This window comes from Scyliorhinus canicula, chromosome 3 (assembly GCF_902713615.1).
Source record: "Scyliorhinus canicula chromosome 3, sScyCan1.1, whole genome shotgun sequence".
In the NCBI taxonomy this organism is placed as follows: domain Eukaryota; kingdom Metazoa; phylum Chordata; class Chondrichthyes; order Carcharhiniformes; family Scyliorhinidae; genus Scyliorhinus; species Scyliorhinus canicula.
The window spans coordinates 208656147-208668166 of NC_052148.1; the positions used below are offsets into that span (position 1 = coordinate 208656147).

Consider the following 12020-nt stretch of genomic DNA (forward strand, 5'->3'; position numbering starts at 1 on the left):
TGCTCATTTGCACCTTCACCTCTACTCTTGATATCCTGGTCCTGATTAAACCTATTAATTGGTGCGGCCCTCTGCTCGGTTAAGCCCAAGAGACGCAGACTTGTAAAGACATGTGACTTTAGTCATTGACTGCCAAATCTGGCTGGACAACATAATGTACTATTTTGTCTATCAACATTGTTCACTTTCTAGCATCCTCCTGGAATGGGGCAGCACAGTGGTTAGCACTGTGGCTTCACAGTGCCAGGGTCCCAGGTTCAATTCCCTGCTGGGTCACTGACGTTTCCCCGTGGCTGTGTGGGTTTTCTCCGGGTGCTCTGGTTTCCACCCAGTAGTCCTGAAAGATGTGCTGTTAGGTAATTTGGACATTCTGAATTCTCCCTCAGTGTACCCGAACAGGCGCCGGAATGTGGCGACTAGGGGCTTTTCACAGTAACTTCATTGCAGTGTTAATGTAAGCCTACTTGTGACAAAGGTTATTATATTTTTTTAAATGCCAAATTACTCCAGTTTCTTGTTTCTACTGTAAACTGTCATCTTAAACCCCCTCGGCTCCTCCACCCACACTTCCATAATTGCGAGGGAATCACTTATCTCTTCATCAATAAGACTGAGACCGTCCAATCAGCCACTCTGCCTCATCCATCTCCTCCACTAGCCCAAAGGCCAAACATCTTCTCAGTTACCCCTCAAAGCACAGAATTCATAGCCATGATTTTCTGCTCCCACCTGCAGCAGATCCCATAACATTTGGGGTCCAGCCAAAAGTCCATTGACTTCCAGCGGTACTGGAAAATTCTCACTGCAGGCGACACTGAAAAATACAGGCCTACATCAATTACTAGTTTCTCTCCCATCTTGCCCCATGCCGAGCTCATTCTGCTCCGTTGACCTTATTTCCACTGAGCATCTGACTATCCAACATTCATTCCTGGATCTCATGCTAACAAATACTTATAATGTTTTCTCTGCAGAAGAACTGGCTTCCTCTCTATCAAATCAATCATCATTATCCCTGCCTCAAGAAGACAATTCTTGAATCTTCCATTCCTTGAAACTACGGGGAATTCTGCCCTCTCCATTCTTGTCTATCTAACCCTAGCCAGAAAAAACATTTAGAATGTTTTTTCAACCTCTCAATACACTTGTTAGCACTCCTGCCTCACAGTGCCAGGGACCTGTGTTCAATTCCTGTCTGTGTGGGGTTTTGCACCATCTCCCCGTGTCTGCATGGGTTTCCTCTGTGTGCTCCAGTTGGGCAGAACAGTAGTATAATGGTTAGCACTATGGCTTCACAGCTCCAGAGTCCCAGGTTTGATTCCTGGCTTGGGTCACTGTCTGTGGGGATTCTGCACATTCTCCCTGTGTCTACATGGGTTTCCTCCGGGTGCTCCGGTTTCCTCCCACAAGTTCCAAAAGATGTGCTGTCAGGTAATTTGGGCTTTCTGAATTCTCCCTCCGTGAACCCGAACAGGCGTTGGGATGTGGCAACTAGGAGCTTTTCACAGTAACTTCATTGCACTGTTAATGTAAGCCTACTTGAGGAATAAGATTATTACTCCTTCCACAGTCTAAAGATGTACAGGTTAAGTGGATTGGCCTTGCCAAATTGTTCCTTTGTGTCCAAAGATGTGTAGGTTAGGTTAAGGTGTTACAGGGATAGGGCAGGGGAATGGGCCCAGGTTGGGTGTTCTTTTGGGAGGTCAAAGAGCTGGTGCAGACTCGATGGGCTGAATGGCCTCCTTCTGCACTGTAAATTCTATGAAAACCCCTGTCTGCATCAAAGAGGGCGAGGTTGAGATGGTTGATAGCTGCAACTTCCCAGGTGTGAACATTTTTTTTAAGTACCCAATTAATTTTTTCTAATTAAGGGGCAGTTTAACGTGGCCAATTCACCTACCCTGCACATCTTTGTGTTGTTGGGGAGAAACCCACGCAAACACGGGGAGAATGTGCAAAATCCACACGGGTAGTGACCCAGAGCTGGGATCGAACCTGGGACCTCAGCGCCGTGAGGCAGCAGCACTAACCAGTGCACCACCATGCTGCCCTCCCAGATATGAGCATGACCAACAAGGTGTTCTGGTCCACTGACGATGATGCTATGACCAACAGCGGCTATACTGCCTCAGTTAGCTAAGGAAATTTGGCATGTCCACATTGACTCTAATCAACTTTTACAGGTACACCATAGAAAACATCCTATCTGGTTGCATCATAGCCTGGTATGACAACTGCTCGGTCTAAGACCAGAAAAACCTACAGAGAGTCAAGAACACCGCCCAGTCCATCTCATGAACCCCCCTCCCATCCATAGTCTGTCTATACCTCCTGCTGCCCTGGGAAAGCGGGCAGCATAATCAAAGACCACTCCCACCTGGCTTACTCAGTCTTCTTCTATCGGGCAGGAGATACAAAAGTCTGAGAATACACACTAGCAGATTCAAAAACAGTTTCTTCCCTGCTGTTACCAGACTCTTAATTGACTCTCTAATGGACTGATAGACTGATCTGGTCTCTACTGAGTAGTACTACACTCCTGTATGCTTCACCTAATACCTGTGTCTAAGTATTTGCATTGTGTATTTTATGTTTGCCCTATTATGTGTTTTCTTTTCAGATACGGAATGATATGTTTGAGCTGCACGCAGAACAATACTTTTCACTGTACCTTAGCAGAAGTGACAATAAACCAATCCAATCCAATCCAGTGCCTTCTGAAATTAAATCCCTATTCCTCATTGATATGTTAACCCTTAGCAGCATAATCCAAAAACAGAGTTAGTGGCACCCAGCTCTATCTTGCCATCGCCTGTCTCAACTCCTCCATTGTCTCTATATTGTCAGACTGCTTATCAGATGTTCAATACTGGACAAGGGCAGCAATTTCCTCCAGCGAATAGCTGGAAGAATGAAACCAGAGTCTTTGGTCGCAGCCACAAATTCAACTCCCTCGTTTCAACTCCATCCCATGTCCTGGAAACTGAGGCTGAATCAGACTTTGCTTCTTTGGTGTCATATCTGACCTCATGATGAGCACCTCTCAGTGCCATTGCTAACCTTGTCCAGATCCACACCTGCCTCAGCTTATTCACTGCTGAAACCCTCAACTGTGCTCTTACTACTTCCAAACTTGACTATTCCAATGCACACCTGGCCACACTCCCACAATCCATCTTCCGTAAACTCCTTGAATAAGTGTTTGCTAATTTGCTCTAATATCTCCTTATGTGCATCAAAGTCAAACTTAGTTTGCTAACTCTCCTCTGAAGCACTCAGGCATTTTATTATGTTAAAGGCAGTATGTAAATGCAAGCTGTATCTGATGTTGCAACTGAGCCATAAAGATCAAGAGAGCCTCAAGTTTGATCTCCAGCTTGCATCGAGTTAACTAATATCAAACAGGTTAATGGTAGGCATTTTACATTTGCTTCAGCAACCCAGGCTGAGGAGAGGCAAAAATAAACACCAGTCTCACTCCAGATTTCTTTCAGTGAGTAGCTTTTACAAAGTGCTTGCCCAAATGAATACTGCTGAGGGGTGAATGGGACTCAGCTGTGCCCCTTTCCTCCAATGGAAGAGCTTGTGGCATTCGCATTTTGGCTTTAAGAAGAATAGCGATTTAGCTGAGGCACTGGAGAAATTTTCCAGTGTGAGTCAGCATCTCAAAGAGGTGGGACGACAGTTTTTTAAAATTAATTTCGAATACCCAATCAATTTTTCACAATTAAGGGACAATTTAGCTTGGCCAATCTACCAACCCTGCACATCTTTGGGTTGTGGGGGCGAAACCCACGCAAACACGGGGAGAATATACAAATTCCACACGGACAGTGACCCAGAGCCGGGATCGAACCTGGGACCTCGGCGCTGGTGAGGTAGCAGTGCTAACCACTGTGCCACTATGCTGCCCCAAGAGGGGACAACAATTAAAGGATGGAGCAATTCAAATCAACACCCATCAGGTAGGAAATCATGGGCTTTTAGTCCAGCAGCATACTGACTCATAATCAGGAATTTGCTTTTTCAACAAAGCACTTTTACAAATGACGCACAGTACAAACACGTCTGCTGCAAATAGTTTCTCAGGTCCACGTCCATTCCCAAGATCACAACCAGGTTTTCACATCCATAATTTTTTCCATTCTCCCCAAGAGCGGATCGAGCAGAAATTTGGTGTGGTGAGATCAGAAACAAATCATTAAACTGGTTTATTAAAGATATCAACATATCAAATAGATATTAGAACCAGAATCACAATGCAATTCATCCAACTTAGCTCCATCTAATAAAAAATAAAGTGTACGCCAAACAAGTTCTCACTTGTGGATTGATTGCCTTAACTTGAGCATAGAATCTCTACAATGCAGAAGGAGGCCATTCAGCCCATTGAGTCTGTAGCAGCCCTTGGAAAGAGCACACTACCTAGGCCCGCTCACCCGCCCTATCACCGCAACCCAGTAACCCCACCTAACCTTTTGGACACAACATGGCCAACCCACCTAACCTGCACATCTTTAGACTGTGGGAGGAAACCAGAGCACCCAGAGAAAAACCACGGAGACACAGGGAGAACGTACAAACTCCACACAGTCACCAGAGGCCGGAATTGAACCCGGGTCCCTGGCACTGTGAAAATAACAAAATAACATCTACCAGCATTTCTTTTTTAAAAAATTTAGATTACCCAATTATTTTTTCCAATTAAAGGGCAATTTAGCGTGGCCAATCCACCTACTCTGCACATTTTTGGGTTGTGGGGGCGAAACCCACGCAGACACTGAGAATGTGCAAACTCCTCACGGACAGTGACCCAGAGCCGGGATCGAACCTGGGACCTCAGCGCCGTGAGGCAGTTGTGCTAACCACTAGGCCACCGTGCTGCCCTCTACCAGCATTTCTAACCATTTTGCCTCAGCAAAAGCTTTTCCTTTAACAAACCTGATGGCCCTCAAAGCCTTCCTGTTTCACAAAGTCTCTTCGCCAACATATGTCCCAGCCTCTACCTTCTTATCTCTGCTCACAGTCAAAACAGGGAGTAACGGACTTCCCAACATAATAGACAAGATGTTCTTCAACTACCTGCATAAGCTAATTATTTAGCTGCTAGATTTTTAAAAAATTATTTCATCTTGGGAGACTTTTTTAAAAAAAAAGATTTGTCATGATGGACCTGCTCAAACATTAAAACCAATTAGCGTTTCCAAATCCATTCTCTAGGCAAATGGCCAAAAAAGCTGAAATATGGCAGCACGGTGGCACAGTGGTTAGCACTGTTGTCTCACAGCACAAGGGACCCAGGTCCGGTTCCAACCTCGGGTGATTGTGAGGAGTTTATATGTACCCCCGTGTCTGCGTGGGTTTCCTCCAGATGCTTTTGTTTCCTCCCACAGTCCAAAGATGTACGGGTTAAGTGAATTGGCCAAGCTAAATTGCCCCTTAGTGTCGAACGGTTAGAGTGCGGGTCAGGTAAATTGGTCAAGCTAAATTGCCCCCAACGGTTAGATGGGGTCACGGGGATAGGGCGGGGATTGGGCCTAGGTAGGGTTCTCTTTCAGAGGGTCGGGGCAGACTTAATGGATCGAATGGCCTCCTTCTGCACTGTAGAGTTTATATGATGAATTAAACAAAATTGCCTCCAATTCTGAAGCTATGAAATTTCCTCTACAAAAATTACACATCACCTGGCATTCACAGATGTCAGGACAAGTGTTGTAAAGCCTGCGACCACAATGGTAGTGTTGAGCACTACCTATGACTGGCCAACAGAACATCGAATATCAGTTAAGTAACCTGGTTCCTGCCTGAAAGTGCAAACAGCTTCAGGTGGCTACGTGCCTGCGGAGGGGAGTAGGGCCATTAGTTAGCGGAACAAATAACATCAACAGGCAAATGAGTCAATTCTTGAATTAGCCAATGTCGTCTATAACCTGCAAACTATGATGTGGCTGCAGTATAGAACAGTGCAGTGAAAGATCAACTGTTGGTAGTCCAGTGCAGTGAAAGATCAACTGTTGGTAGTCCAGAACACAATGTCTGGGATCATCTACCCTGCAGTGTAGGACAGTCAAAGGAGTCCTGACCATCACTGTATTCCCCCATTGCAGACTGAAGGCAGAAGACCACATCGTACAAAGGCACACAGGTCCGAGGACTGATTCCTGTTTTGTGCTGAGTCAGCTGATGTCTGTCGGGGTGCGCTACTAATAATAGGCCCAGCTTTACTCTGCTAGGGAAGAGAAAAATCAGTCAGGGATTCCACTCTCATGTGGCACCTATTTGAAAGTGCTAGTGTTTGTGGATGAGAGAGGAGAGCAGCTAGGACCAGTTCCAACTGTGAAACACACCACACCCCCACACCCAATAGAGCAAATAGGCTGCATGTTTCACAGATAAGAAACTGAGATGCCAATGTGATACTGCCCTTGGAAGTCAGAAGGGTCACATTCTAGGCAAGAGAGTGGAAAAATTGTGGGAGATTGTAGCACTGGATTGCTTTCGGTCCTTCTCGGTTATAATTGCTCACCAGTGTTACTGAATATATGTTTTCAATCCAGTACGCCATCAGTAAAGTGCGCGCACAATAGCGAACATCTCTGATGGGTGAAGGAAGGGTGCTCTCTCTCTCTGTGCCAGATGTAAATATCACGCTGTGCCCACGTGTAGCAAGAGCCTGATAGCGTTCAACTCCATTCCAGAGTGAGGAGCGGAGTTAACAGCTGCTGGCTTGAGGCTAGAGCCCCTGACAGCACAACAAGTGCCCCCCCCCCCCCCCCCCCCCCCAACCCAGGCCAGCACGTAGTGAGGATGGGGACTTGATGGGATTGTATTCAGCGGCAGAGAGCGGGAAGGGCGAAAGGCTGCAAAGCTGTCCTGTGGCGCGCGCGATTTCCTCATGCAACTGGGCCAGATACTTCCGTATACTCGAGAGAGGGAGAAAAGAAAATCGTTATTCCAAACGTTTCTCCTTTACCTAGCAGAAGAACCGCTCCCCCTCACTAACACACAAACACATTACTGAGGTGAAGTTTCCAGCAGTGCCAAGATGTTGAGCACATGCCTGCTACAATGCGTGCTACACAGGGTCCCCAGTCAAATGTTACATTTGGTTCAAAATGTATCTTCACCAGAGTTACAAATGTATCAAACCCAACCCACAACAATAAGGGGAGCATGTCAATCGATATCGAGCCGTGATGACCTTGTGTCCACGATACATTTTTACAACAGACATGAAGACAATGTTTCCACATGGCTTTGAAAAGTGCCGAGCATTAGCTCCGGCGCTGACTTACGCTGCTGTTCTCTCCTGTCCAGTGCACCATCGCCTGGTTGTGGGAAGCGTCTCCTCTGAGGATGAAGGAGGTGCTAACCAGAGCCGGCTCCTGCTGCGGGCTATACAACCTCTTAACCCGAAATCCTTCAGCCAGCCCGGCCCGCTCACCCTGAGCCCCGCCGGACCCGCGTTCTTGTCTCCCAATGCCGGTGCCCGCGGTCCGCTCCCAGTGCACTGAGATCCCGGTCAGAACCTCGGGGAGCAGGAAAAACCCGAAGGAAATGCAAATCCACAGGTATCCGGAAAGCGAGCTCCGTGTCCGGGGAGCCGAGGAAAGGGCACTGCCCTTGTGCACCACGACTGCCATGTTCATGTGGCCGTGGTCCTTGCAAAGCGGCTGCTAACCAGAGTGGATTTAATACGTGTGTGTGTGATCCAAACCCTGAGACAGTTCCAGTCTCACGCACACAGACCTACACAGAGACAGAGAGAAAAAGAGGGTGGAACAGCAGCTCAGTTAAAGCTCACTGAGCTTTTTCCCCTCCTTTGCTCATTCAATCACTCAGGCTCAGGCAGGCGGCCAAGAGCACCATCTGCTGGACGTAAGGACAAGGTCTCCAAACTCACAGTCACTCAGGAAACACAACTCTTTTCTCCATCTAGTTTTTTCTCTCTCCAATCAGTCCGAACCTCAGGTCCCTCTCACACCGCACTCTCGATTTTCCCTGATCTCATGTCATCCTCCTCCCTTCCATTGATTTATGTTTATAGAACACAAAAGGCTAACAACTAGGGTTGCCAACAGCGGTTGGACATATGTCTGGAAATTTCACATTACCTCACATCTCTAACTCTGACCTATTTTAAAATATTTTCAGGATTAAATAAATGCAAATGTTCAAACAAAACAAAATCCGCACAATTGTTTATAATGCCCTAATAATGCTTCATCCAGGTTGCTTGCAACAGCGTCCAAGGGATTCATCTCTAATTCCGGAGACTTCAGGACAATCCTGGAGTGTTCACAATCCGAGTTACAACTGGGGTGTAATCCACAATCATTGTTTTCCAACTCTCTCACATAAGAGCCACGTACAGACTCAGCCTCTTTTTAATAACACCAAATGTAAATTTTACCTCAGTAATGAGCTGGAAATGTGGTCTCTTACTCTTAAAGACGTTTGAAACACTTTCGAGCAGGAACTACGACAGAAATAAATTCCTCAGCGTTGTATGGAACAAAGGGATCCTGGTAAATTAGGAACCGTGCATTTATTCAGGTGCACAATCTAAATTCAACTCAGAATTATAGCTCTGAGAGAAAGTATCAGCTGTAAGTGCAGACTTTTGCTGGATTTATTTTCTTTATTAAGCAGTAAACAATAACTTTATACAAAAGATATAAACAAACTGAACAGTACACATCACAATAACCACAAACCAACAAGGAGAAGGCACTGTGCCGTACACATGGACACCTTTACGCGCACATGTTTTGGGGTTGCGGAAAAATTGGGAAGATTCTGGGCGGGAGTATTCATGGTCTTAGCCAGGATAGTGGAGGAGGAGGTGGACCGGACCCTTTGGTGGCAATATTTAGGGTTTCAGAGAAGCCGGAGCTCATGGAGAGGAGGAAGGCCATGTCGTGGCCTTCACCTCTCTGATTGCACAGCGGTGAATTTTACTGGAGTGGCGGTCGGTATCGCCACCGGGGGTAGCTTGGTTGGATGACCTGTATGACTTCCTGCGGTTAGAGAAGATAAAATATGAGTTAAGGGTCTCTGCAGGAGGGTTTGAGAAAAGTTCTGAGATGTTTGTGACCAAATTTGAGGAGCTGCTCGTCACGGGCAGGGGTTGGAGGGGGGTGAAAAAGGGAAACAATTTGTACAGACCTGTATAGTGGATTACTGGGAAGTATGTTTCCCAGGTTGTTTATGTGTTGTAACCTGTTTGTAATAAAATGTACATGTTTGTAATAAAATATACGTTTTAAATACACACGGGCACCTTCTTGCTTCAAAACAGCAATGCAAACAACACAAAGCTACTGTATAAATACACAGAGAAAATCAAGGTCACATTAAACAGGAAACAGGCAACAGTACAATGGAGTTACCAGCATACAGATCAACCCGCCGCGTTCTCCACCTCCCGCAGCACCTAGCAGCAGACTCGCATCAGTGGAAGAAACTTTTGCCAGAAGCTAAATAAGTTGAAAAATCTTCAATTAAGGCATTATGTGCCAATTCAATTAATAAACCTAACCATGTTATTCTAAAATACCCACTTTTAAAATTTGGGGAACCTCTTATATTTGGATATGAAAAATTTCAGATGTGGAGACCAAAACTAACATTTTGATATTTTTTCAGAAACATTTTGCATGATTTGTGAGGAAACAATATTACAGTGCCTCCTGCTGACCAAAACCTGCAATTTACATTATTTCCTTGTTACAGTTCAGTGCTCTGATTAGCATTAAAAGTCCTCATTAAGTGCCATTGTAAGTGAGGATCATGGATATGTACAAAGGCAATGTGGCAAAGTACATAGGAAGTTTTTTTACTTCATAATTTTCAATAGAACAATTTTGATTATTAATAGTATTTTTAGTCAAAACCTAGCTTTATTTTAAATTTAAAGTAACTCTACCTTTATGTATCAATTAACAAAGGTTCTATCTACTTTCTACTTTAAATTAATTTAGATTTATTGATTGCCAACAAGGTAGTCAAGTCAAACTGTTGGAACAAAGACTGTCATGTTGAAAGGCCATCTTGTGATATTTGACTAAAATAGTTTTAGTTTCAGTTAAATGTAAATTCATGGCTATCAATTTTTAATTTTTGCAAATAAATAACTTTGAATAATAGAGATTACATGTACATGAAGTCTACTTACCAAAAAATTACCTTTTCTCAGTTGTCATTAATCATTGCCACCAATATGGTGCATTTACAGCTTCATTAACAAACTTTAGACATTTATACCAGTTAAGTGGCTTACTCCCTGCTATTGAAATGTTCACGAATCATTATTACAGGTATGTTATAATGGGCTGTTAGTATTTCATTACCTTTAACTAAATTGCATTCTCAGATTCTGTAATTTTGTTAATGGATTGTTTATTACAGTGAAAATGAAAGAATTTCTCCCATTTTTTGAAAAAAGAAAAAAACATAGCTCTTCATTATATGCATAAAACAGGACAAACTGTCACACAAAGCCTTATTTGCATATCATAAAATAGTTTTAGCATTAATTTAACTAGAGTAAATGTCAGGATCATATTATGAATTTGTTTGCTTTTTGATTCTATGCATGTCTATTCAACTGGGTCATTTCCATATGAAAGTAATAACGCTGCTACATAGCCTTGTGATAATATTAAAGAGCAAAGTGAAAATCAAAAAACTGTCACTCCAGTGTATGTCTAAAAAGTGACATTTTTCACACTCGACTGCTGGTGCCACAAAACAACATTAATATCCAGAAAGAATCTTTAATAATGCAGATTTACTTTTTTATGACTCAGAGAGCAGCAGAGGAAAATTGAACTCAGATGTCAAAAACCTGACAGAGAAAGACAAATCCCCATTGGAAGCCATTGTATTGCCAGAATTTTAACTTCCATTTTGCTGCACTCTGCCCGACAGATGGAGACAGACTACCCATACCAGTAAAGTACTGGGCTTTATTTCTTCCCGGCAATACATTAAACGCCAGAAAAATCATAGTGGTTAGTTCAGCTCGATTGCTTCCGAACCATTGAATCACAGCTGATATTGTGGTGGTGATGATGTAAGCTGTGTAAAGTATTCTAATTGTTCGCAAGGACAAATTAGTGCCACCATAATGATTACACATTTGATGTGACCGTCAATTCACAAGACACGTGATTGGAAGTGAACAGTGGTTTTAATAATCTTACAATAGAACCTGCCTGCGACGAGATGAACTGGCAGCAGGCTCACGACTTCAGAGCTTTATACTTCTGGTTAGTGGGAGGAGCCATGGGCGGAGCCATGGGTGGAGCCACGGGTGGAACCCAGTACAAACTCCTCATCTCCCTCTATGGGCAGAGCCGCGCAATGGCTCGTATACAGAGCCCACAAGGACACAATACATATAATAGAACACAGTGTGAATTACTAGTTTATAATTCACCACAACATTACATCAGTAAAGTCGCAGAAATCTTGATTAATGGACATGTACTAGAATCCAAAATGGCTGCTAATAGAAAGTGGAAATCTCCTACATCCATGGCTTCTAGTCAGTTTTCAAAAGATGGCTGGAGGTGATGATCCATTTAGAGCTACATTTCCAAAGATTCCAGTGGTTCTTCAGTATCTATGCCCAAGTTACATTTCGTATATATAAGTCTAGAAAGTACTTGGGACTTAGGAGCAGGATTAGGCCATTCAGTCCCTTCAGCTTGCTCTGCCATTCATTGGGTCACTGTCTGTGCAAAGTCTGCACGTTCTCCCCATGTCTGCATGGGTTTCCTCTGGGTGCTCCGGTTTCCTCCCACAAGTCCCAAAAGACATGCTATTAGGTCAATTGGATATTCTGAATTCTCCCTCTGTGTACCCAAACAGAAGCCGGAGTGTGATGACTAGGGGATTTTCACAGTAACTTCATTGCAGAGTTAATGTAAGCCTACTTGTGACACTAATAAAGATTATTATTATCTTCTACTTTAATGTCATTTTCCTGCACCATACCCATAACACTTGCTGCA

The 12020-nt window shown here is 44.1% G+C and overlaps 1 protein-coding gene across 5 annotated transcripts in view; it reads right to left on the reverse strand.

Moving 5' to 3' along the window:
- sorcs2 (sortilin-related VPS10 domain containing receptor 2) overlaps positions 1–7797 on the reverse strand; it is an 840628-nt gene extending 832831 nt beyond the window's left edge. For 2 of the 5 annotated variants that reach the window (XM_038792097.1, XM_038792096.1), the window contains exon 1: positions 7296–7797. In XM_038792097.1, the coding sequence (XP_038648025.1) occupies positions 7296–7649 (354 nt within the window). In that variant the 5' untranslated portion in view covers positions 7650–7797. The remainder of the gene's footprint in view (positions 1–7295) is intronic. The other 3 variants (XM_038792100.1, XM_038792098.1, XM_038792099.1) reach the window with 2 other exon arrangements.
- Between the last annotated feature and the right edge of the window lie 4223 nt (positions 7798–12020).